The 26,094-nt window shown below is 40.7% G+C and overlaps 4 protein-coding genes across 13 annotated transcripts; 3 read left to right on the top strand and 1 right to left on the bottom strand.

Annotated features, from left to right (window-relative positions):
• The first annotated feature begins 210 nt into the window (after nt 1-210).
• LOC128889756 (uncharacterized) lies at nt 211-7,211 on the top strand. The gene has a single exon (XM_054147698.1). It carries the CDS (start codon nt 1,697-1,699, stop codon nt 7,106-7,108), a length of 5,412 nt encoding a protein of 1,803 aa, XP_054003673.1. The 5' UTR covers nt 211-1,696; the 3' UTR covers nt 7,109-7,211.
• Nucleotides 7,212-7,764: 553 nt separating this feature from the next.
• On the top strand, nt 7,765-9,838 carry LOC128889668 (E3 ubiquitin-protein ligase rnf8-like). 3 transcript variants are annotated; one of them, XM_054147502.1, is made up of 5 exons: nt 7,765-7,827; nt 7,948-8,108; nt 8,204-9,056; nt 9,138-9,554; nt 9,627-9,838. In XM_054147502.1, exons 2-5 carry the CDS (start codon nt 7,980-7,982, stop codon nt 9,653-9,655), a joined length of 1,428 nt encoding a protein of 475 aa, XP_054003477.1. In that variant the 5' UTR covers nt 7,765-7,827; nt 7,948-7,979; the 3' UTR covers nt 9,656-9,838. The 3 variants fall into 3 exon arrangements, with proteins under 3 accessions (XP_054003477.1, XP_054003476.1, XP_054003478.1); XM_054147501.1 differs by having other exon boundaries at nt 7,785-8,108; XM_054147503.1 differs by lacking the exon at nt 7,765-7,827 and having other exon boundaries at nt 7,971-8,108; nt 8,281-9,056.
• Nucleotides 9,839-10,026: 188 nt separating this feature from the next.
• Nucleotides 10,027-23,297, top strand: LOC128889665 (E3 ubiquitin-protein ligase HECTD1). Of its 8 annotated transcripts, none has more exons than XM_054147489.1 (21): nt 10,027-10,511; nt 11,078-11,123; nt 11,308-11,447; nt 11,527-11,761; nt 11,828-13,222; nt 13,414-13,536; nt 14,409-14,805; nt 15,030-15,065; nt 15,264-15,530; nt 15,608-17,068; nt 17,143-17,429; nt 17,636-17,896; nt 17,982-18,189; nt 18,390-18,590; nt 18,707-18,963; nt 19,089-19,247; nt 19,334-19,549; nt 19,621-19,865; nt 19,952-20,522; nt 20,608-21,644; nt 21,728-23,297. In XM_054147489.1, the coding sequence occupies exons 3-21, from the start codon at nt 11,308-11,310 to the stop codon at nt 22,008-22,010; spliced, it is 7,779 nt and encodes a 2,592-aa protein (XP_054003464.1). In that variant the 5' UTR covers nt 10,027-10,511; nt 11,078-11,123; the 3' UTR covers nt 22,011-23,297. The 8 variants fall into 8 exon arrangements, with proteins under 8 accessions (XP_054003464.1, XP_054003463.1, XP_054003467.1 ...); XM_054147488.1 differs by having other exon boundaries at nt 19,077-19,247; XM_054147492.1 differs by lacking the exon at nt 13,414-13,536.
• On the bottom strand, nt 23,281-25,532 carry LOC128889670 (malate dehydrogenase, cytoplasmic). The gene is made up of 5 exons (XM_054147505.1): nt 25,372-25,532; nt 24,819-25,014; nt 24,233-24,555; nt 23,782-24,159; nt 23,281-23,701 (listed from the first exon to the last, which is right to left on the bottom strand). The coding sequence occupies exons 1-5, from the start codon at nt 25,372-25,374 to the stop codon at nt 23,600-23,602; spliced, it is 1,002 nt and encodes a 333-aa protein (XP_054003480.1). The 5' UTR covers nt 25,375-25,532; the 3' UTR covers nt 23,281-23,599.
• Between the last annotated feature and the right edge of the window lie 562 nt (nt 25,533-26,094).

Raw genomic sequence — 26,094 nt, 5'->3', positions numbered from 1 at the left:
GCGTAAAAGCCCGCGAACACATGCACGCACGTATGCGACGTGTCGTGTATGTGTGTTTATATGTATATACGTATATATATATCTATATTTTTACGTGTAGATATTTTTTGGTAACTTGTTACGATAATTCTATTAGACCAGTTAAGTATATACATGCATATATATGTATATACATATATACATATATATATATATTTATATATATATATATATTTATATATATATTTATATATATATATAAAACTATAATAATACATGTTGTAAATACAAGAATAGCTGAAGAGAGCTTTGCGTCACGCGCGAATCCTCGTCAAACCGAGTCGAGAAGATGTCAGATGTAGGTTTGCTCGACGATTCGCGAAATGTGTTTTCTTCTGTGCCTGTATACAATTTTTATTGCCCTCGCATCGACTGGTCCGACGCTCGTGCAACTTGGTTTCCGTTCTTTTATCTTTTTTCTTTTGATACAACGTGTATTAGCAACCGAGTTCTTGCGATAATTTACCAGAGGTGTCGACGTTTGGAATCGCACACCCTTTACGACGACAATGTCAAATTGTATTCGAATTTTATTTGATACTTTCTGTATTTATAATATTTATTACGTTTTTCTTTTTTTCTCTTTTTCGTACGTTGATCTAATAAAGTTTCGAGCGATACTCTCGCAACAGCCGGTTTTGCATCTCCGACGGCGAGGTTGCGCCGAACATTTACTACTCTCGTGTAAATTTATGTACAATAACCCAATGAACGCATTGATCCCCTCACTTTTCTCGAGATCTAGTAAAAAAAAATGAGTACAGTTCAAGATCTGTTGTCTGTTGTCCATTACCCGTTTTACTCGATGCGATTGTAGCGGTACATCGAATCGGTGCCTTCCAATCTCTTCAGCGACGCACACCACCGTTCGGTATCCTCGATTGCAAGTTCTCGTCTGTAATGCGCTTAAATATTTTTCTATCATGTGTGCCGTGCAATCTAATTGTAAAGTTCGAGTCGTTCGTCAGGTAAGTCGCATACATGATTTTATACTAACACGGATTCTACTGTTTCGTTATTTCAAACATAAACTATTCTCGATATGTCAGACGACTGACACTTGTAATAAAATATAAGACAATAAACGTTCACGTGTTCTTTCTATTTCCCGTCAATCGAACATTTTAATACCGTTAATTGTACGGGATAAAAAATAATACTTCAACAATTATTCTAATCCTAGCTAATAATAATTATGAACAGAAGGATGCCGATCGATCAGTATATCGAAATTAGTTTCGATTGTTATTTCATTTTTAGTCGGCATTTACCGTGACAACGACAACGTCATTTCACCGATACAAAGAGGAAAATTCACAAGTAGACCAACCTTAAAATTTCTAAATTCACCGTGGATTACCAAATTCAAAAACGATGCCTCGAAACTAATATTAAACTTCGCGATACGTACTTAGTAGGGTAAGTATCTTGTATTATCATTAAATTGAAAGAGAAAAGAATTATGTACGACCGCGTGGTCGCGTAGGGTCGTCAAAAAATTCAGTGACAAAAAAAGAAAGAGAAATAAAAAATAAACGTGAAAATAATAAAAATACATTCACAAAAAAGAATATAAGAGAAGAAATATTTACATTTGGGTCAAAATAACCACGTTGTTCTATATATTCTACGACAGTGGCACACCCCCTCAAAAAATATGGCGGCTGCGAAGAAAGTGGACATCAAGGAAAACGCGGACAACGCCCCAGGAACATCGGGCGAAGGCGATGCCGCCCCCAAAAAGAAATCTCCGCGATTCACCTTTGGTAAAAGATGGTATCGATTTCGCGTTCTAACCCCGAACTCTTCCATTCTTCGCGGTTCGTACGCGATGAACAGCCCGCACTTCAAGTACAGAAGTCGCGGCCGTCAAGCCGCCCCGGCGTCGGTGGTGGCCATCACTTACGGTCGGCTGTTCGAGCCGAAAGAGTGGACGAAGGAGTACGTGGACCAGGTATTGGAGTACGCCGACAAAGTGTACCGTACCAGCGCGATGAGGAATCACGTGAAGGACAACGAGTACATGAAGACCAACTTGATCCATCCAGAGTTCTACATCGCGAATTACAAGGTCCTGGTGTGCGCCGAGGAGACAGGGATCTATGGGAACCTCTTCAGCGAAACCGTAGGCTGTCCAGATTTTGCTGATGGATTGCAAAAGTTTTTCCAAAGCAACGACGCGGGCGTGATCACCGCTCAGGCCACGTCGATGGCCATGTGGCGTCACCCAGACGTTGGTTTCCTGTACTTTGATCCGGCACCATGCGACGAAGAAGGTGTTCGTCACCCAGAAGGCACGGCCTGCCTCATGAGGTTCAAATGCATGAACGATCTACGCGACCACTTTCTGAAGAGCATGGATAAACGCTACGACTCGAGGTACTGCATCGACAAGGTGACCGTTCTTCGTGTGAGCGAAGTAGGTCGAGGATACGTCGACCGTATCCCCAGCAGCGGTCGCCTGACAGTCGACAAGAGCGTTCTCCGCGCCATAAATCCGGTAGACATAGACGAAAATCAATTAGACTGCACGAAACCGGTGCCGAAGAAGGACAAAGCGAAGGCCGTCACCACCGCGAAAATCCACAAGGAGCCGTTGTCCATCACCATTTCCAACTTCAGTATCGACAAACGTTTCGCCACCGATCCGTTGGTGAACCAGGACGAGTTCGACACCGGTTACACGTACGAAAATATGCACGTGAACGTGCCGTCGACGTTCAGAGAACTGCCTGGGAACATGGCGATTCTTCACGGGTTGACTCACGAAGGGAGCGACGTGTACAAGGGCAAGGGCCTGCAGAACGTGGCGAACTGCGTGATGGCTATCGCCATGACGAGGGTTCATCCAGTGAAAACGTGGCTCCGACCAAAGTTGGACGAGATATTGACCTTGGGAGACAATCTGTACGCGGACGTGAAGGCGGAGAAGCCATCGATGAGGACCATGACCGCGTCCGATTTATACGACGTGAGGATTCAAGTGGAAAATAGAAAGTTCGTGATCGACGTGGACCTCATCACTGTCACCGGCACGGTCTCCTCGAAGATCCCAACGGTGCTGAACTTGAAGCAAGGCTTGGAGGAGTTCTTTCTAGTGAACACCGAGGGTGTGATCGAGTCCTCGTCGATGTCCGTGGCGATCTGGAAGAAGGACGATTGTTACTACATGTTCGATCCTCGTCAATGCGACACCGTGGGTGTTAGAATTCGCGAGGAGAAGGGCGGAAAGGGTACCAAAGGGAACGACGTGGAGTTGAAGGGGAACTGCTGCGTGATAAGGTTCCCAACGACCGAGGCGCTAGCTACTCTGTTCTGGAAGAACCTGGAACACTCGAAGAAGAACGACCGTTTCACCGTCAGACACATCACCATCTTGGACGACGTTCCTGGGACCAGGCCGTGGCACGACTTTCAGCCTGGAACGCCAGGCGAGACTTGGGTTCTGCAAGGAACCACGTCTAACGAGGACGAAGAGTTCGAAGATGAGAGTCGAGGCAATCAAGGACTCGCCATGCCGGTAGTGGCTCTTATCAGCGCCAAAGAGACGCCGCCGAGTAAGTGGACTAACGAGACGGTCGATACCGTGATACGCGAAGGAGACGCGTATTACAACTGGTGCAATCCCGTCACGGACGTCGAGGAAGAGGGTGGGACGTATTTCTTCGTTCCTAACTTGAAGAAGAACCTGTACTTCAAGAACAGGAAGGTGAGGATCGACGTGGAGGAGGGAACGATCGTCGGAAATTTAACCGCGCCACCCGGAAGCGACGTTCCACGCATGGAGGCCGCTCTGAAGCAATATTTCGAGGATCATCAGTACGGTATCGTCGACGTGAAGAACATGAGCGTGGCCGTGTGGAAGGTGATGGAGGACGTGAAGGTAAAGGACGAAGTGGTCCAGCAGCCCGTTTACTACTGCTTCGATCCCAATCCGCGGAACAATCTGGGTCTGTGGGAAGCGATGGACGAAGAAAACAGCGCGGCCTGCGTGATAAGGACCCTGGATCTATCCGTCTTAGCGAAGGTGATCGAGACGAACGCTGGACAAGACCAGGAGACCAGCGATGAGTTCTCTATCCACGACATGAAGAACATACAAATCGGCTCGGAGATGACGGACGAGGAGATCGAGGAGGACAAACTGATCCCCGTGAAGCCGGACCTGCACAATTACGTAAACATGGGCGACACAGGGGCCATCTTATTAGGCAGCTTCAATCAGGGTAACGAGGCAATGTTCAAACGTCACACCAGAGACAAGCAGCAGGCGGCCAGCGCGTTGGCCGCTCTGGCGATGACGAAACTGTACAATCCTCACCTCTGGTACAGAGAAGTGGTCGACGACGTGCTGAAGCTGGGCGACAAGATCGCCGCGGAGAACCTGGAGAATCTTCCAGAAGAGGAAGTAGAGGACGAGATTCCGAGGAATTACCTTCTTCCCAGCGAAATCGCCGAGGACTTCGCCGTGGGAGTGAATCGAATGTCAGTCGCGCTGGAGGAGGAGTCTAATACCGGCAGAATGACGGAATTAGAGACGCAGTTGGAGAACTTCTTCGAGACGAACTTGATGGGGATATTCAGACAGGACAGCGTGATGATGCCGATCTGGAGAGAAGCGGATGTTTACTTCACGATGGACCCTAGGGGAAGGGACACTCGAGGCGAGCCTCGGGAAAAAGATGGCACGGCTTGCGTGATGTGGTTCACCGATATTCCGTCGTTGGTCACCGCGATTCAAGCGGTAGCGACCGGAGACGAGTTCGTTATCGATACAGTCACCGTGGACAACGTCTACGAGACGCGAGTAGCCGAAGAGGAGCGTCCGGCGCAACTAGCCTCGGGAGAGAATCCCTGGTATCACTTCCCCAAGATAACGGAAGGCGTTTGGAGTATCGACGGCACGCTCAGGATGGACGACGAGAGGTTTCAGGAGGCGAATCGTAATCAACAAACCGCGGCCATTGCGGTAGTGGCCCTCGTCTTCGCGAAAGTCTACGAACCACGCTATTGGACGCCGACCGTGCTCGATGAAGTGATAGTCACGGGTGATAAGCTGCACACGAAATGCGTGGAGAGACTCGGGGAAGGTTCCGTACCGAAGATAAACGAGATCATGACGGAGTTCTTCCTCTCGACGCGTCGAATTAATCTAACGGTCAAGGACTGCGTCGAGGCGGGTAGCTTGACCGCGAGGCCGCCCAAGGTTCAAGGTCTGCAGGAAGGCATCGATAAATTCTTCGCTCGACACAGCTCAGGCGCGCTGACTTTAAGCGGTAACAAGAACATCCCTATTTGTAGGCTGGATAATTTTTACTACGTCCTGATTCCCGACTGGGTCACCGCTAAGGACGAGACTTCGACTGTCGCGCCCAAATTCCTGCGCTTGATCAACACAGAAATCTTGGTGGGATACCTTCTGGACTATCTCGGATCGGAAGGCGATTACGAATTGATCGCGATCGACGTGGTCAATTGGAATAAATTCCCTCCGTGGAAGTTCGATCCGAGCCCCGCTGTTCGTCCCTCGAACCTGCCGCCCTTGAATGCTTATAGAAGAGTCCAGGGCGAGGCTCGAGCGATCCTTCGCGGCAGCTACCACCAGGGAGACGAGATCTTTCCTGAATCCCTTCGGAACAAGCAGAACGCTGCCAACTGCGTGGTCGCTCTCGGTATGTCCGTAGTAAAGAACCCTATCACCTGGACGAAGAGGACCATGGACGAGATCCTGGCGATCGGGACGAACGTCCACAGGCTGACGCAGAAAGCTAAACCGACCATAGTGAGGATCAAGCCGAAGGACATTATCAGAGTGTTCTACGTGGGGGTGAATATCTTGACTGCTGATATAGAAGCTAGCACCGTTTCCGGGATAGTCGCTATCCCGCCACCTCAGCCGGAGGATAAGAAGAAGAAAAGAGCAAGAGGTAAACAGAGGAGAGCCAGAACCTCCAGAAGAGGTAAAAAGACGAGGGGACCGCAGAGGGTTCGACCACCGCCTCCTCCGCCGATTCTACTGGAGAAAGGCGTTCCCAAGTTCTTCGAGAATAATCGAGCAGGAGTGTTGGTCACTGATCGCGGTGCTGTGGCCATCTGGAAGGACATGGGCGTCTATTTCATGTACGATCCGCGGGCTTTGAGCGATCAGGGTCTGCCAGACTTCTATGGCACCTCGTGCGTGATGTGGTTCGCTTGCATAGAACCCCTGTACGAAACTCTCTTCGCCAACATCGACGAGCAAGAGAAATACGGACGTTATCAGATATGCAGGGTCATCATCAAGACCGCGATGATCGAGCCTCTGCCCTGTCCCGCAGGATTCAGGCCCTATTTCGACTGCACGTCTCCACCGATTCCTGTTGTTCGCATGAGGAGAAACACTACGTTGGACGTGGAGACGGTCACGGAGTACAACTTCGTGGACGAAGAGCTGAGCGTTTTGCGAGGCAGCCTGCACATGAACCATCGTATCTGGAGCACCACCAGCAGAGGCTACCAAAGTACTGCAATAGCCGCTGTAGCCATCGTCGTGGGTCTCCTTCACGTCCCTTCGACCTGGACGCCCGAATTGATCGATGCTATATTGAAATACGGTGATCTATTGCACTCCGACAGCGTCCGCGCCGCTCGTCCTGGATCCAGGAACCTCTCGCCCAGCGAACTCCTCACGGTCTTCATCGTAGGCGATTTTCGCGCTACTATACATATTCATAATCACACCACGGCAGGATTGCTCCACACGTTCGATTTGGCGGACTCCCTGGCGTTGTTCTTTCGATCCAATTGCGCGGGGATCCTTCACACGACCAACGTAGCTGTCGCCGTGATGCAGCATTACGGCAAGTTCTATTTGTTCGATCCCTGCGCGAGAAACGATCAGGGCAGGCCTAGCTTCGACGGTGCCGCGTGCGTGATGAAGTGCGAGAGCATCATGAAAATGGCCAAGGTCTTCGTGACAAATTGCAATCTTAAAACGCCGAACGTTTACACTCTGAACGCGGTGAACGTGCTGAGCCTCTTTTTCTTCTCTGACGCCAAGACTGGCTGCCCGCCAAAGTGCGAGCAGTAACACACGAAATTGTTCTCTATACTATTTTATTTATTAACGAAAGCGAGAATTGCCTCGTAGATTATTTACGATAGATCGTTACATCCGATATATATGTAACTTATTATCCTTGATATCTCACTATCACGTGTGCTTTGTATCCGAGTAAATTGTTGTACTGTACGATTGTTAAACTAAGGAAAACGAAGTACAGATGTAAATGAAAACGTAGGTATTTGATTATTGAATTTGGAGCTTTGATATTAGGTTTTGAAGGCAGTTTATTTTATTTAGGAATAGTATTAGAAGAGTGCACTATATTATTCGGTTTGAATTTCGCGGTAAAAAACGATCCCGAGTTCCCTCTATCGAGAAAACGATCAAGTTTCTCCTCGACCGTAATAATTGTTAATTATCGACGTACTGTCGGTAATTCGAAGCTAATGGCGCCGTCTAGCGTTAAAGGATCGAACTATTTTCTGAGTTCGGTCAGCGCCTCTATCGGGAAAACGCTCAAGTTTGTCCTCGAATAGTTCCTATATCTACTGCTAGAGATGGCGTTATTTTTATTTTAATTGCAGTCGCCACTTAGCGTCAAGGATGTAAACTAACTTTACTACAAGCTTGGGCGTTTTCCCACCGATAGCGCCAGTAGTATTAAACTAATTATCGGTATAGTAGAAATTTGATTCGTCGTTTGTTTTCCCTTTACTGTTGACAGGGACTTGGTTCGTATAACGGTATAACTCTTTTCCACGTGTTTGTGGTATTTATTTATCGTTACCATGTATCCTTATGATATTTGGTAAAGAAATGAATCAATCGAGAAAAAGAGCAAACAATTTGATGATTATTTTCAGCCCTGTTATTCAGAAAAGTGTTCGTTTTCATAATGGAGGGTTCGAAAGTGGAAAAGAGGGTCGCATTAGACGATTCCGATGCAAAACCACTTGAGCCTATTCTAGTGAGAGTTGACAAACACGGCACCGCTCCTAAAGATATTTACATTGATAAAAATGAGGTATGATTAAATATTAGTCCCGCGTTTTTTTCTAATCCTTGTTTCTTATCCCTCGTTTATTCGTTTGTAACATATACTTTCGAATGTTTCGATAGTTTAAAATTGGTCGTGCACGAGAAAACGACGAAATTATTCTAGACACAATGATATCTAGAAAGCAATGTATCTTTAGATGCGAAGGAAACGAAGAATGGACCATTAAAGATGTAAGTTCATCCGCTACATTTGTTAATGGTGTCCATCTAACTTCTGGGGTGAATCAGAGAATATTTAACGGCGACGTTGTACAATTCAGTACAAGCGATCAATTTAAGTATGTGTTCACTCTCGTTGCTAAGGAGGAACAGAAAACGAAAAGAGCAAGGTTGGATGAACAGATAATGGATAATGTTCTCACAGAACAAAAGACATTTTCGGAAAATCAAGAATGTCAGAAAAGAGTTTTAAAAAACCAGTTAGAAACAAAACAAAAAGAACAAGATGTATTGAAAAAGCAACTAGAGCAACTTTTAACAGAACAAAATGCCACCAAGGAGAGCACGGAAGATCTGAAAAAACAAATTACTTTATTAGAAGGTAAAATAGAGAATGGTAATATTCAAGAACAGCATTTACAAGAGATATATGCCGAATTGTTAGAAAAATTGGAAAATGAAAGAGTAAAATTTGAAAAACGATTAAATAATGAGAAGCAAAAGTGGCAGGAAGCATTGAATGTGAGTAAACATGAAAAAGAAATGTTGGAAATTAAAATGAAAGAGCAAATGGAAAAATGGAGGGAAGAACAACAGGCTGAGTGGAAGAGTGTTATGGAAAATAGAGTGAAAACAGAGAAGACTATACAAGCTCAATTATTAAATGAGAAAACAGTATTAGAGGAAAAATTAAAAGAAACTGAAAAAGCTTTAAAAGAACAGGAAGCTAAAGTTGAAACGATACAGAGTAATGGTATGATCATTCATATATTTTCGCTCTAGGAATTAATTGTTTGGGTGAGATGTAACAAACTAATTAATATTTCATTTGCAGCGGCGAGTTCTTCCGACAATCCTACCAATAATTGTATATTTCTTGAATTTGTAAATGATCCTACAGGATTTCAAATTTTAGACACAATAGATTTAACATTGTCCAGTCAGCTTAACATAGATAACAAGGAAAAAGAAAGTGTAATTAATAAAGTTAACAATATAATGGATGAACAGTTAACCTGTAGCATATGTTCAGAATTATTTGTGAAAGCAACAACTTTAAATTGTATGCACACATTCTGCGAACACTGTATAAATAAATGGACCAAAAAAACAAAGGTATGCCCAATGTGTAGGGCACCAATAGGATCAAAGATTAGATCCATAGTTCTTGATAATTTTATTGAAAGTATGCTAGAGAATTTACCCACTGACATGAAAGAGAAAAGGGAAGAAATCAAAAAAGAAAGGAAAGGTAAGCAAGCGAAAAATTAATGTCTGTTATTTTTAAATATGCACCATCTACAAAGTTTTAAAAATGTTTTAGCAACAAAACACAGAAAGAAATTATGCTAAAGTTTCGCTATGTGAAGAGACGTAATTTGGTTTAATAATAATATTCGTAAGAAAATTTTATATCGATATATTCTATTCTACTAAGTTTTATCAACAAATAATACCAAAATTATATTAAAAATAATACATTGTTAATATTAGAAAGATAAGGTGTAAAACTTAAGACGCGTAAATAAATGTATCTTTAATTTTGTACCATAAACTTTTCTAAAAAGCGATTTTTATTGCTCTCTGCTTATTAATTTCAATATATTCCATGTAGAAGAAGAATTTAAATCAAAATTGATTACGGTACGTAGTACTAGTAACAATGAGATCGCCCTCTGTAGACGCAAAGTTGAATCGTTGTATAGTGATTTTAAATATACAAGTAAATAACGACATCTAGCGTTTCAGTCGCGCGACGACTAGAAACTTTCGAACGAGGGGAAGGGAGTTCGTTTGGTGTGTTATATTCCCCTCAAACAAAACGAATTAATGAACCTCTCTATATGTGTATGTGTGCAATGGCAATAGCGTGAGATTCCATGAAAATCTGCCTAGCATCGCTCGTCAACGTGCGCACATATGAAAATACGACTTTCAAGAGAGTTGCAAGCAGTCGCGAGTTGTGATATACCGAGCTATACTCTGAACGTCGGGTAAATGGCGAAATATATACGACGACACTAGGACAAAGTGAGATCTTTTCGTCCAAAGGAGTGCTTCGTCGGTTCGTTGGTCCGATTGAATTCTTGTGTCGCTGACGGACCAAGCACGACGACACAGTTACGTTGTTTTTCGCAGTGGAAAACGACACGTCTTTGGAAGGATGGCGACCTGACCCCTTCCGAATAATGGAATACTGTGCACAACGGTACGTTTCTCTGTCTAACCAGATCGTATCTACCAAACTATACGTAATTATTTTTTATGCGTATCGAATGCACGATATGCACCTGTACGGCAACAATTACTCCAATGAATTCTCTGAAGGTTACACGGTGTTATTACAATAGTGTCACGCTTACAACCGTCGTCATGACAAATTTTTTTTTCACCTTTCTTTGTACCTCAACGACAATTCACGATTTTACGATATCGAAGTTGTGACCACGTGCCTTTTAGCTATTGTAATCATAGACATTTCTCGATTCATGATATCGCGATCGAAATTGCGCCTTATCGCGATTATTTACATGCTAGACTTTTTCTAGACATTGTGTTTCCTTAGACATAAAGAAGCCTGGGAGGGAGAATACTACTGTCAATGTAATTCTTAATATAGACGTATCATTGGAATTTTGTACCTTTATTTTTTGTTATCTTTGTATTCTTTATTGGTTTTCTCGTGAATCGAATACAATTTGATTTTAACATTTTTTCAACAATGTTCTTTTTAATGTTGGACTTTTAACTTTATTATCTTTGCTTTGTTTTCAGATTGTCAGTTTGAAATACATTCAATTGGTGCTATTAAGCTTACAAGGCAAGTCTTATTAACAAAGAGAGAAATTACTAAAATAATAAAAGTATATATTATGTTTCATTTTGTCTTTGTTTGATTGTACAAGTATTAAACTTCTTTTTTTATCTTATTTCCATGGTAATGTTAAGCTCTATTTATACGATTAACTTGAGACAAGTAATTTTCTTTTGTAATTAACATTCAGATGGCAGACGTTGATCCTGAAACTTTATTGGAATGGCTTAGTATAGGCCAAGGAGATGAAAGGGACATGCAGTTAATTGCTCTAGAGCAATTGTGCATGTTACTACTTATGTCTGACAATGTTGATCGATGCTTCGAATGGTATACAATAAATGTCTAAAATAATTATTTTATTATGGTTACATTCTCATACTAATACAATCTGTTATCTGCATTTTAGCTGTCCTCCACGCACATTTCTTCCTGCATTATGTAGAATTTTTTTGGATGATTTTGCACCGGATAACGTCTTAGAAGTGACCGCTCGAGCCATTACATATTATTTGGATGTTTCTGCAGAATGTACTCGCAGAGTTGTAGCTATGGAAGGTGCTGTAAAAGCTATTTGCAGTCGCCTATCTGGAGCTGGATTAGGTTCCAGAACTAGTCGAGATTTAGCAGAGCAATGCATAAAGGTATTATGTTATTTGATTGTTGTTAACTGTCGCGTTAGTCGATACTAATACGTGTTATTATCGTAGGTGTTAGAACTTGTTTGCGCGAGAGAAGCTGGTGCTGTATTCGAAGCTGGTGGCCTTCCATGTGCCTTGTGCTTTATTCGAGAGCATGGAGCTCGTGTTCATCGGGACACGTTGCATTCAGCAATGGCTGTAGTTACCCGTTTATGTGGAAAAGTGGAACCTCAAGATAAATCTTTGCCAGATTGTGTTGAAGCTTTATCAACGTTACTCAGACACGAGGATGCACATGTTGCCGATGGCGCGCTTCGTTGTTTTGCATCATTAGCTGATAGATATTCACGGAGAAATACCGATCCTGCTCCGTTAGCATGCAATGGATTGGTTTCTGAACTCTTACACAGGCTATCAAATGCAGCAGGGCCTGGTACATCGATAGCAGCTACTTCTGGAAATCCAAAGACGCCTCCACCTTCTAGTACAGCATCAACAATTCCTGCTCCAGAAGCAAAATCTTGTGCTTCTGTTTCTACTATAATCAGTCTTCTATCGACACTCTGTAGAGGATCGCCTTCTATAACGCATGACCTTCTACGGTCCGAGCTACCAGACGCGATTGAAAAAGCTTTGAAAGGAGATGAGCGATGTGCTCTTGATTCCATGAGATTAGTCGATTTATTGTTGGTTTTACTATTCGAAGGCAGATCAGCGTTAGGTCGTAATACAACTGGAGGTCCGCCAGGCCCTTTAATACCACGATTTAGGCGTTTAGATAGTGCTGGAGAAAAGTCTCACAGACAATTAATTGACTGTATTCGATCTAAAGACACAGAAGCATTAATAGAAGCTATAGATTCTGGAGGCATCGAAGTAAATTTCATGGATGATGTCGGGCAAACATTGCTTAACTGGGCATCTGCTTTTGGAACTCAAGATATGGTTGAATTTTTGTGCTTTAGGGGAGCAGATGTTAATAAAGGTCAAAGATCGTCTAGTCTGCATTATGCTGCTTGCTTTGGAAGACCAGCTATTGCTAAAGTATTACTTAAGTATGGAGCGAATCCCGATTTACGAGATGAGGATGGAAAAACACCGTTAGATAAAGCTAGAGAACGCGTAGATGAAGGGCATAGAGAAGTGGCAGCTATACTGCAATCTCCTGGAGAGTGGATGTTACCAAATCAAGAACACAGAAAGCCAGAAACTGAAACCGAATTTACAGAACCGAAAGGTGATCCCGAAATGGCTCCGGTATATTTGAAAAGGCTTTTACCTGTATTTTGTGCGACATTTCAATCGTCTATGTTGCCCAGCGTTAGGAAAGCCAGTTTAAATTTAATTAGAAAGATGGTCCATTACATTCAACCAGAATTACTTGTCGAAACATGTGGTTCTGATAGAACAGGAGGTTGCGGAGCTATGCTCGTGGAAGTGATTGCCAATGTACTGGACAACGAGGTAAGCTTATAATATATATTTCGTTACATGATAAGAATTGTTTTATATAAATTCCATTAGGTTTGATCAACATAAATACAAGCTAATGTTATTACAACCTTAGTTAATGTGTTTTAGAATCTTTAGTATTCATGCAGGCAGGCAGGCAGCCAAACAGACAATACTAGTGATTTAGTTAAGATTGTTCACAGGAGCTTGAGTTAAAAACATCATCACCACCACTTCCGCCTCTCAAGCCGTTAATTGGCCAAAAATTGCGTTGCCTCTCGTCGCGCAAGTCTTCCAGTTCCCTGAACTACATTGTTGATAAGACGGTAACGTCTGTTGTATATTTGCCAGTCGCTAGTTGGAAGACCCCCCTTGTGTCCCTTACATGCTATTCGTGAATCCCAGATTTTTTTTTACTTATTCCATTAATAACTATGCAAAGATTTCATTTACTATTAACATAATGCATTTATTATATAATTTATAAAAAGCGTGAAATCTAACCAACATAAGCATGTCTTACTTCTGTTCTGACAAAGCGTCTTTTATGATGTCAAATATATTTTACAATATCATAAAAATATCCACGATACTAAGTGGAGAGACTTGAATTGTATGCCTTAATACGTACAAAGCCCAACGTGCAATATATTCTTTAGCACAGAACTTGACATAAGAGGACAGTTCGGATATGAATGCTTTTGATAGTAAAACCAAAAGATATTTATTTTTTACAAGTTTCTCGGTAAATGGCGAGTGAAATTATTTTATAAACAGGTGTAAAGAATAAAAGATTAGACATGAAGCTGGTTGTCCACTTCTGTCCACTGTCTGCCTGCTGCTGATGGGATTAATGGGCATTTTTGCTTCTGATTTCATTGAATCGCGTAATTGTTTTGCTCACAATCTTGTGCTGTTACATTCGTGTTGTATAGGGTGAGAAATTTAAAATTAAAAGAGTTATTTACGTGGTCTGTCTTGCGGAGCTTACCCTATATACAATATAATTTACCGAAACAACCATAGACAATATATATATAGAGAGAGAGAGGGAGAGAAATTGTAGTACTTATTTTGTATTAAATTGAGAAAACAGGACCAAAAATATTTGTTTAACTTAACTGGAGTCTGATACTAATGGTATTATCGGGAATCTGCTTCTGAAACCATTTTTTTTTTTTTATTTTAATCTCAATAGGAGGATGAAGATGGACACTTAGTGGTTTTACAAATGATACAAGATTTGATGGTAAAAGGCAAAGATGAATTTCTAGAACATTTCGCTCGTTTGGGAGTCTTTTCAAAAGTTGCTGCATTAGCTGGACCACAAGAGACTACACCAGAACCAGAAGCTGAAACGAATCAATCCGGAGAAGAGCAAAGAATGGAAGATGCGAGAGAACTTTTGGTTGGAAGAGCTTATCATTGGAGAGATTGGTGCATTTGCAGAGGACGCGATTGCTTATATGTCTGGTCCGATGCGGCTGCTTTAGAATTGTCAAACGGAAGTAACGGATGGTTCAGGTTTATACTTGATGGAAAATTAGCAACAATGTACTCCAGTGGAAGTCCGGAAGGTGGAACAGATACATCAGGTGTGTTCTTCTTTTCTATAATATCAACGCGAAATTCATCACCTACGTTTCGTCCATCTGCCACCGTCTTTCTCGTCGAATTATTCCTTTCACCTCCTCGCACCCTTTGTGCCAGAAATATGGCTCTTTTCAGATCACTATTTACGTTATATCTTTTTCATTTGTGATTAACTTCTGCGAGGGGAATAGTTTAGTAAATAACTGGTTTTACTAACTGCCTACAGGAAAAGGGAGGAACACAGAGTCCGTTGCCACCGAAGGTAGGTACATACATGTTCAACACTCCTAGTTGCGCACGCTATCCTTACCCTTCAGTGTACATCATCGACGGCATGGATATTCCTTTACTTCTGCATGATCTAAACATTATCTGCCACAACATTATTCGGTTCATGAAAAATCTTCGCACCACTTGTAGTTGCTCAAGCTGTATACATTATTAGTCGCATATTTTGCAGAGAATCGTGGTGAATTTTTGGAGAAACTGCAAATAGCACGAAGTCAAGTAAAACCAAATTCTGCGAGTCAGCCTGTGTTATCGCGTCCTGGTGCGACTCGGTTAGTTGTAGGAAATTGGGCATTGTCCAGCAGAAAAGAAAACGAATTATGTATACATAATAGCGACGGTCTACAACAAGCAACTATTTTAAGAGAAGATTTGCCAGGTTTTATTTTTGAATCGAACCGTGGTACAAAGCATTCCTTCACTGCAGAAACAAGTTTGGGTGTGTAAACGTACAATTGTTATTTATAATTGCTATTCTGTAAGGGTCCAGTATTTTATGTTGCTATTTGTGTATAGGTCCAGAATTTGCAGCAGGTTGGGCTGGTAAAAGAGGAAAGAGATTAAGATCTAAGATCGAAGCCATTAAGCAGAAAGTTAAAGTACAAGCTCAGGAGATTTACGAACGTTACTTTAAGGCCGCTCAGGCTCAACCGCGTGGAGTAGTCGCTAAACTGGGAACCATCGTTAGCCAAATAGAAAAAGCTTGTCAAAAACAACAATCTGGAAATCGAGAATGGCGTAATATATTACAAAGTGCATTAGAAGAACTTAAAATTCTATTAAACGAAGAGGGAAGAGTGTCTGCATACGAATTACATTCTAGCGGTTTGGTACAAGCGTTGCTTGCTTTATTAGCAGCTCCACCAGGACCACAACCACCGACCTTAAGAGCAACGAAGCTCAGAATGCAACGAATAGCAGTATTTAAAAGTTGTTTTCACACGGCAGATGTCAACAAAGAATATAACTCTGCTAAAATTCTAGTCCATAAATTGGTTTCAGTTTTGGAATCCATTGAAAAATTACCCGTTTATTTGTACGATACGCCAGGTTCGGGTTACGGATTACAAATTCTAACTAGGAGATTACGTTTCCGTTTAGAAAAAGCAGCTGGTGAAAGCTCTTTAATAGATAGATCTGGTCGAAGCTTAAAGATGGAACCATTGAGTACTATACAGCAATTAGAGAATCATTTGTTGAAAATGGTAGCGAAACAATGGCACGATCACGATAGATCGACGTTTACATTTGTAAAAAAACTGAAAGAAGGAAATAGAATCACCTTCAAATATCAATACGACTTCGATGAAAACGGTTTGTTGTACTGGATCGGAACAAATGCAAAAACTTGTTCAGAGTGGGTTAACCCGGGTCAATACGGTTTGGTTGTCGTTACATCGAGCGACGGAAGACATTTGCCATATGGTCATATTGAAGACATTCTAAGTCGGGATCCATCAGCGTTAAATTGTCATACAAACGATGATAAACGCGCGTGGTTTTCGATCGATTTAGGTGTCTGGATTATCCCAACTGCTTACACATTGAGACACGCGAGAGGTTATGGCAGAAGTGCGTTGCGAAATTGGACGTTTCAGGCATCGAAAGACGGTGTAACTTGGACTACACTCTATGCTCACGTGGACGATTCGTCGTTAAACGAACCCGGCAGTACAGCCACTTGGACGTTAGAACCACCGATCGACGAAACACAAGGCTGGCGTCATTTACGATTACAACAAATTGGGAAAAACGCTTCTGGTCAAACGCATTATTTGTCCGTATCTGGATTTGAAGTTTATGGCGAAGTTACCGGAGTTTGCGAAGACTTAGGACGAGCGGCTAGAGAAGCCGAGGCTGGAGTTCGGAAACAACGAAGATTAATTAAATCTCAAGCACTTCGTCATTTCGTTGCTGGTAGTAGAGTAGCTAGAGGCTTGGATTGGAAGTGGAGAGATCAAGATGGTGTACCACCAGGTACTGTGTAGATAGTATACACCAAAATATGTAATTGGGGCTTGACCTAACAAATTTTCTCTTCGCCATTCTAGGTGAAGGAACCGTAACAGGGGAACTGCACAATGGTTGGATAGACGTAACATGGGATCATGGTGGTTCCAATTCTTATAGAATGGGCGCAGAAGGGAAATACGATCTGAGATTAGTTGGTATTGGCCTTGATACAGATAACGGGACAAAAAGTAAAAGTGCTAGTGGAGTTTTAACAGGACGAAAATCTAGCAGTACTCCTAGTTTACCAGATTGTACTGATACCGCGATGCGTGGTTCAGTAGCGTCAACAGATCAAGCAGCAAGCGCTGACAATTTGGCAGCTAAGGTACAATGCAAAATGTTCATTTAGGATCACTATTCTTTCTTTGTCTATTTAATTGTTTAAAATGTTTGTTGTTTTGTGTATAATCATACGTGTGTACATCTAATAATTACTTTTTTCTGTGAATATGCTTATATGCGTTACAATCAACCGAAGTAGAAATAATTACTTGTTTAATATAGTTTTAATTTTGTGTTTTTGATGAACAGCAAGCCGCCGAATCGATAGCAGAAAGTGTGTTATCGGTAGCTCGCGCTGAGGCGGTTGTTGCTGTAACCGGTGAAGGTGGAGCAAACTCGACGAGTGAATTGTCTGTTGTATTACATCCAAGGCCCGACACTACCGTGACAAGTGATCTGGCAACAATCGTTGAGAGTCTTGCCCTTAACACTGACTGCCCTGCCAACAGTAACAGCAATCGTGCATCTAGTAGTTCAAAGCCATTGTTTCCTAGTGTGCGAGGGAATAAGGTGTGAAACTCGCATAATTATTAATCACATTCATTCTGTATACATAAATCGTCTACATTGATTTTACGTTTAAATGCGTTCACAGCAAGTAGTAAGTTTACTGAGTTTGGATGCTGCTGAAGCTCTGGACCGTGTCAGAGAAGGAGCCGACAGATTACGCAATAACACTAATAGCTTTTTAAGTGGAGAGTTACTTAGTTTGGTGCCTGTAAGAATCAGTGTATCGGGTGAATCGGAGGAAAATTCATTGAGGATTAAACCAGTGCAAAGGCATCATTCTGGAATTGCTGATGGTATGTTAATTTATTACTAATTTGTGGATTTGTACGCATTTATGACATACTTAATTTATGTAGAATATACGTACCTATTTTTTTCGTGTTTTCTATATTAACATACGTTTATTACTCTCTCATTATACATTTCATTTTTTCGTCTTTTTCTTTGTTTGATTCTTTGATGACATTTACGTGTTGCATTTCTACTAAACTAGCTGCTAAAGAATGCAGCCGGGACAAAGAAGCTAGTTCATCAACGCAAAATACAACAGGAGGGTGTCCTGTTGTTGTTACCAATCCCATGTCTGTGTCTGTTCCCAACCTTGCTTGTTCAGATACTAATAGTGCTTTGGAATCAACAACTGCTACTGGTTTATTGGAAACTTTCGCCGCAATGACTCGAAGACGAACATTGGGTTAGTGTTCCTGTATTATTTCTAACGATATTTGCACATTAAAATTTCAGTACTACTGTTTTTCAATAAATTAGTTCCATAATTTTGTTATTTATTAATGAAGGAAATTCTTTTAGGACCTACCGGTGGACAGCACATTGCTTCAAATTCCAATACTGGTTCAAATTCACGCGGACCTAGTTCTGTGTCGAGTTTAGTTCGACTCGCTCTGAGTCCTAATTTTCCTGGTGGATTACTAAGTACTGCGCAAAGCTATCCAAGTTTAACCAGCAGTGGTCAAGTAGCTGGTAGCGGTGTTACGACAACGACCGGACCTGGCTTAGGACAAGCTCTCACAATGTCATTGACCAGTACAAGCAGCGACAGCGAACAGGTAAAACATAATACGCGATAAGAAATATTTTACGAAAATATATTCTTGAACCTGTAAATTAGGATTATGAAATTCAACATGGACGGTATGATTTTATATAATGTAATAAGCAGTTATGGCTGCAGGTTAGTCTTGAGGACTTTTTGGAATCTTGTGGAGGTGTTGCGAGTTCCAGTGCCGGTGGAGGTAGAGCAGGAGGTGGACCAACTCTTTTGACTGAATTAGAGGACGACGAAGATGGCGTTCTCGAAGAGGAAGAAGATAACGATGAGAACGATCAAGAAGTGAGTTGATAAACTTTATAAATTGTGTTATATGACGAAATGGAATGACAACTAGTTCTAATGTTGAATTATTTATTCTCTCGTAGGAAGATGATGAAGAGAACGAAGAAGAAGGAGATGGTTGCGAAGCCGATTATGAAGAGGTAATGGTAAGTCGCAACTTACTGGCGGCGTTTATGGAAGAAGAAACTCCTCAAAGCAGTAAGAGACGTGCCTGGGATGACGAGTTTATTCTGAAACGTCATTTCTCAGCTTTGATTCCTGCCTTCGATCCACGACCTGGTCGAACAAATATTAATCAGGTATGTGTAAACATTAAAAAAACAAGATCATTTCTAAAGACTGTGTTATTCTTAGAAAACTTTGTTTATAGACAACAGATTTAGAAGTTCCACCACCTGGCAGTGAAACTCAATCGAGCGCACGCGTAGGATCATTGCCTATGCCTAGGCTTTCTTTGACATTGAAGGGTCCAGGACTTCCGGGCGTGACAGACGTTGAATTACCACTTACAGAACCACATGCCAGTATTTTCCAAGCAGTGCAGGAATTAATGCAATTAACAGAACTAGGAAGTCGACAAGAAAAGCTAAGAAGAATATGGGAACCAACTTACACGTAATATATTGATTTTTTTATAATAGTGATTTAAAAAATTTACGATTCATATTGAGGTTATGTAACTTTGATTTTTGTTATTGCAGTATAATATACAAAGAAGCTAGGGACGAGGAATCATCTGGAAGGGCAACGCCAATTGTAACATTGTATTCTCGTAGTACCACTCAAAATTCTTCAGTGTGCACCGTAGAAGATGTTTTGCAACTCTTGAGACACGTTTATGTATTAAGTACTACTCGCGATGATGGTAAACACGCCGATTACGAAGAATCCGAGGAGTCGACGTGTTGGGTTCATCCAGACGACTTTACTTCAAAGAAAATCACAAACAAAATAGTACAACAAATTCAAGATCCCTTAGCACTAGCTGCGGGGGCGTTACCAAATTGGTGCGAAGAATTGGCAAGGAGTTGTCCATTTTTGTTACCATTCGAAACTAGACGATTATACTTTAGTTGTACTGCATTCGGAGCATCACGATCAATCGTGTGGCTTCAAACTCAAAGAGACGCTGTTCTCGAACGACAAAGGGCACCTGGTTTAAGTCCACGACGCGATGACAGTCACGAATTTCGCGTAGGGAGACTAAAACACGAAAGGGTCAGTGTACCTAGGGGAGAGAAATTATTAGACTGGGCAGAACAAGTACTAAAGGTAAATTAATTTCATAAAATTTGTCATGCAAATAGTGATAACCATCAAGGACCATGTTTAATCGTACATTTTGCTTCGTATATAGGTACACGCAAGTCGAAAGAGTATACTAGAAGTTGAGTTCGTTGGCGAAGAAGGTACTGGTCTTGGGCCAACGCTGGAATTCTTTGCGTTAGTTGCTGCAGAGTTACAACGCAAAGATTTGGGTTTGTGGTTGTGCGATGACGAAGACACACCTGAAACTGAACAGTCTCGAGTTTCTGGAGAGCAAGTACGACCTGCAGGATATTATGTAACTCGACCAAGTGGTTTATTCCCTGCTCCATTGCCGCAAGATTCTCTAGCTTGTGACCGCGCCGTTCGATACTTCTGGTTTTTGGGTGTGTTCTTGGCAAAAGTTTTGCAGGATAATAGATTAGTTGATTTACCATTGTCCCGTCCGTTCTTAAAATTAATGTGCCACGGAGACATCACAAACAATGTGAATGAGAAGATTGGCCTTACCGGTGTTACTCAAGAAAGTATGTCGTCCAGTATGTCGAGTAGTTTTATATCGGAAGAGGGTGAGGCAGATGCAGCATACACGTCGTTAGAACCTTCGCCATGGTATGCTGGCTTATTGGACATCGAGGATCTCGTACTTGTGGACTCTGTGAGAGGTCAATTTCTAAAAGAAATACAAACTGCGACTAATAAACGCGATAGAACTTTCTCCGATGGACGAAGCTCTGCCGACGAAGAGACATCGCTATATATTACACATCCATCCGGAATGTCAGTTCCTATCGAGGATTTGGCTTTAACGATGACCTACTCTCCAAGTTCTAAAATTTTTGGACACGATCAGTTGGAGTTGGTAGAAGGTGGTGCAGAAGTTTCGGTTACCATGGAAAATGCAAGAGAATATTCTGATATGACGATTAATTATTGTCTCGACCGAGGAATTTCTAGACAACTCGAATCATTCAGATCCGGTTTCTCAAAGGTCTTTCCGATGGAAAAACTGCACGCTTTTAGCCCAGAAGAAATTAGGGCTATGCTTTGCGGAGAACAAAATCCACAATGGACCAGAGAAGATTTGCTCAATTATACTGAGCCGAAACTGGGTTACACGAAAGAAAGGTAAACAAATGTTTCAAGTATAAATTGTTTCATACATTACATTTTCTGTTATGCTAAAATTTATGTTTGCTATTTTATTGCAGTCCTGGATTCCAGAGATTTGTCAACGTTCTAGTTTCATTGACTGGCCCAGAGAGAAAGGCTTTTTTACAGTTCGCAACTGGATGTTCAGCTTTACCTCCTGGAGGATTATGTAATTTACATCCTAGATTGACTGTAGTGCGAAAGGTGGACGCTGGTTCAGGTGGTTATCCCTCTGTTAACACCTGTGTTCATTATTTAAAATTACCGGAGTACCCTACCGAAGAACAACTTAAAGAAAGACTCTTGGCTGCGACCAAGGAAAGAGGATTTCACTTAAATTAATCTTGTTTCTGCTCAGGCAAGGAACTGCTATGATAATATAATCAGAAATACTCGCTCTTAAAGTGTGCGAATCGAACTTTGCTTGACAGATTGAATCGTGCAGTCTTCATACGAAAGCAGAGTCTGGCCTTGATGTTATTTAAAAACCTTAAAATAATTGTCCAATAGGAATCAGATTTTATATACAACCTGGAACGGATACGTGCGTATCATTTAAACCTGTTTAAATGAAATCAATGAGGTTACTCGATGTATTGTGAATTTTCGAACACGTAAGTCGTGTCTTTAATCTTGGGCTTAAATTTGTACATTTCAAAAGAAATTTATAATGAAACAAATAGTGTCCAACTATATTGTTCGATTTCTCGTTATTCATCTAAGATTCTTTAATAAGGAACTACTTTTTAAATCTATACTGTAACATTCGTTACAGTGCAGAATAGCGCGTTAACCTATAATAAATAATAAAAGGATCGATATACATATAATTTGACAGATTCTTGCAGGTTATCCGTTCCAAGTGTTGGTCATGCGATATGAGTTTTGTCCGATACAATAGAAATTGTATTTTCTCAAGAAATGTAATTCATGCGAGTCGTTTCAAGTATATTTGCTGTCCTTGTGGAACAAGAACTTTACAGTTCCTCATTTTAGAACGAATGTTCGTACTGTCTTCTTTGTGAAGTATTGTTGTGCTTGGAAAGTGATTCGTATTGTAAGAAAAGAGGCACCTTTGATGAAAATTTCTATTTTCTTTATCAGAATGCCTCTTGCGGTACACATGCACGTTGTTAAAACGCGCGAGATGTAAATCAAAATTGACTTGTGCAAAGTGCTAAGTTTTTATTAATCACAATAAGAATGATGTTTTTTAGCATCTAGACCAATTTTCACAGCTTCAAATGCTTGTCCTTTTGTCCGAATATTAGCGCATCACCAACCTTCTAAAGACGCACGAATGTCTTTTAAACATAAGTAAAAATGGAGCAAGAAAAGTATGAGGTGTAAAACATTCTGATGAAAGCGTTACGAAGACTTGGCAAGCTGAGCACTCTGCATCTTTGTACAATATGCTACTTAATGCTCACTCGATAATTATAATTATAGGTGGAAATCAGTATACTTGTAATAATAGTGTCTAGAAGAAAAGATATGAAGATAATATAAATGTGAAAAAAGATTGATTAATGATATCGATATGAGAAATAGTTACTATTACTGTAATATAAATTATTATTGATTCTTGGGGAAAAGAATAAAAGAAAAAAAAAACGTTATAAAGTATAACATGTTTTTCAACATACTTTTGTTACATGTTTTATACAGTATATGAATATAAACGCATGTATTTAACAATTCCCACGCCATTTAGAAAAGATACGCATCTCGCTAGATTCCACATAACATATGATCTACACATATACATATATCGTTAATATATTGTATATTAGACCTATCTGTGCCATTTCAAAGGCATCATTAGATGACTATGGTCTACATTATATATTATGCAAAAATTGTAATATTAATTTTTACAATTTCGCTGATCGAGGTATGCGTTTTTCAGAATCATAACTTCGTGATTCTAGTCACTTCTTTTGTAGCACGTTATTTGCTTCTGCACGTTCCTCTTCTAATTCATTGGATGTAACTGTTAACTTTGATCTCGCAACATCGCTAATCGAAAGTCCCTGAAATGTTATAAACATGAATTACCTTTTGTTCTTACAATACATTTGGTTATTAGATATCGTAAAAGAAAAATATTTACTTGAACGATCTTGTATTGTCCATTTTGTGTAGTAACTGGAAAAGAGAACACGATATCCTTGGGAATTCCATAGCTACCATCGGATAAAACACCCATGCTAACCCATTCTCCAGGTTTGGTACCCATCCACCAATCTCTCATGTGATCTCCAGCTGCTTTAGCAGCTGACATCGCAGATGACATTTTTCTTGCCGATATCACAGCAGCACCGCGTTTTTGAATTGTTTCTACAAACTTATTATTCAACCAGCTTTCATCGTTTACCACTGCAGGTACCGGTTTGGTACCGGATGGAAGGGCCACGGTAGCGTGCGATGCATCAGGATATTGAGTTGAACTGTGGTTACCCCAGATGATTACATTCTTTACTTTGTCAACCTGTTTGCAAATGTAAGTTTTATTAATTCTTAAGGAGTGTAATACGCAACGAATGATGCAATATCGGAATTACCTGCACGTTCAATCGAGCCGCTAAAGCTGCTTGAGCACGATTTTGATCTAATCTAGTCATGGCAGTAAAGTTTTGTTTTGGAATAGATGGTGCATAATGAGAGCAAATCAAAGCATTTGTGTTGGCAGGGTTCCCAACAACTAAGACCTTAACGTCTTTTCGAGCATACTTGTCCAAAGCTTCTCCTTGGACTTTAAAAATTTCCACATTAGCTGCTAATAAATCTTTTCGTTCCATTCCTTCTTTTCGAGGCATAGCTCCAACAAGAAAAGCAGCAGCAACATCTTTAAAAGCTACAACTGGATCAGCAGTTGGCACAATTTCTGGAAATAAAATACTTGTGTCACATTTATATTATCTCCAAGGTTCATTTTATCAGAAGAGTCATACCATTTAAATTAGTCAACTGTTACATAATCTTAGTGTTACATAACAACTGTTTTTTGCTTCTATCAATTAGATAAATTAACTGAATTTTGCAAATTGTGATTAACATCGTCATATTAATACAATATTTGATTGTGGAATACTAATATCAGTAGAATATGTACTTGAATGTTATTTTAATATTAATGTTTTTTGTTACCCCTCAAAAGAGGAAGAGCCAAATCTTCCAATTCCATGACCACCCCATCCAATACTTTCATCATGACCGGAATATCTAGCAAACGAAGATTGACTGGTTGATTTGGACCAAAAACTGAACCAGCAGCAAGTTGGTACAGTAGAGAATAGGCAATTTGCCCTGCTGCTCCCGTAACCACCACATTTATTGGATCGCTCTAAAAAATAAGAAACAATTTAATCCTACATACACAAAACATTAAGAAGCCGTATAACAACTTCCTCTGCTGTAACTACAGCAAATAATAAATTTTGTTGTTAAGACCTCTCGAAATGAGTATTTTAACAAATTTTCTATTCTTCGTTAACTGATAATCCTACTAATACAGGTGGTTAAAATGGATGCAATATATAACAGTAATTAATAATTGGTACAATAAGATCGACAAATATTTTGAATGACTATCGAAGGTCAAACGTAGAGGTTAAGTAAATTTGCATAATACATATATATGTAATAATATTAATTACTTTTACAGTAAAGAAATAATTAATGTGCAGCATTTGTGACTTACCATGTTTCAGAAATGCTCGTATAGATAAGACGCAGAACGGTACAGCTTCCAGATAATAGTGAAGAAAGCGATCGGACTCTTCTACTCCAGACGACTAAGGTTGGCTAAGGTCAATCAGAATGATTGGCGTAGCCGTAATAACATTGACAGCGGCTCTCCTGGAAGATAGATTTGAATTTAAACCAACCGACCTGAAGTCTAAATATTACAGTCAACTTATTTCGTATTTAGTACTTTGGTGCTATTATTTAATTTAATCGCGCAAAATGCGATATTCAAATTATGCAATAAGGCGAAAATTGTATAGAAAAATGTATATTTTATAAACAATTTGTGTATCCAAAGAATGTATCGGTGGCGCTATCTTACAAAAGCATGGGAAACTATTTTCACTACTGGGCGTTTTCCCACCGATGACGCCACTAGTACAAATTAGTTAGCGGTGTCATCTAGCAGCAATAGTGAGAACTATTCGAGGACAAACTTGGGCATTTTCTCGATAGAGGCGCTGACCAAACTCTGAAAATAGTTCGGATGTTCACCACTGGATGGCTACGACAATTGTGGTGGACGCACTCATCATCGTCGATAAGAAGATTTATGAAGACCGTCGATAAAGAATAACTAACTGTTAACTCGATGATACTCGATGTCATTCATTTGATTGTCTTTTGTGAAACATAATTTAATTTTGTTCTTCTTTTTGTCCTTCCTATCACTTGC

Source organism: Hylaeus anthracinus, unplaced genomic scaffold (assembly GCF_026225885.1).
Source record: "Hylaeus anthracinus isolate JK02 unplaced genomic scaffold, UHH_iyHylAnth1.0_haploid 11997, whole genome shotgun sequence".
In the NCBI taxonomy this organism is placed as follows: Eukaryota; Metazoa; Arthropoda; class Insecta; order Hymenoptera; family Colletidae; genus Hylaeus; species Hylaeus anthracinus.
Note: the sequence above shows the minus strand (reverse complement) of the source record. Positions and strands in the feature narration are given on the sequence as shown.

What these genes read in the sequence shown, in the direction of transcription:
- LOC128889670 (XM_054147505.1), bottom strand. An exon ending in CGGCTCGATTGAACGTGCAG is followed by an intron (nt 24,160 to 24,232) that starts GTAATTCCGATA and finishes ATTTGCAAACAG; the next exon opens with GTTGACAAAGTAAAGAATGT. An exon ending in GACAATACAAGATCGTTCAA is followed by an intron (nt 23,702 to 23,781) that starts GTAAATATTTTT and finishes ATAACATTTCAG; the next exon opens with GGACTTTCGATTAGCGATGT.
- LOC128889665 (XM_054147488.1), top strand. Translation starts at nt 11,308, where the DNA reads ATGGCAGACGTTGATCCTGAAACTTTATTGGAATGGCTTAGTATAGGC. An exon ending in CACTGCAGAAACAAGTTTGG is followed by an intron (nt 15,531 to 15,607) that starts GTGTGTAAACGT and finishes ATTTGTGTATAG; the next exon opens with GTCCAGAATTTGCAGCAGGT. An exon ending in CAAGCAGCGACAGCGAACAG is followed by an intron (nt 18,964 to 19,076) that starts GTAAAACATAAT and finishes TGTAATAAGCAG; the next exon opens with TTATGGCTGCAGGTTAGTCT.
- LOC128889756 (XM_054147698.1), top strand. Translation starts at nt 1,697, where the DNA reads ATGGCGGCTGCGAAGAAAGTGGACATCAAGGAAAACGCGGACAACGCC.
- LOC128889668 (XM_054147502.1), top strand. Translation starts at nt 7,980, where the DNA reads ATGGAGGGTTCGAAAGTGGAAAAGAGGGTCGCATTAGACGATTCCGAT. An exon ending in TTTACATTGATAAAAATGAG is followed by an intron (nt 8,109 to 8,203) that starts GTATGATTAAAT and finishes ATGTTTCGATAG; the next exon opens with TTTAAAATTGGTCGTGCACG. An exon ending in AATCAAAAAAGAAAGGAAAG is followed by an intron (nt 9,555 to 9,626) that starts GTAAGCAAGCGA and finishes AAAATGTTTTAG; the next exon opens with CAACAAAACACAGAAAGAAA.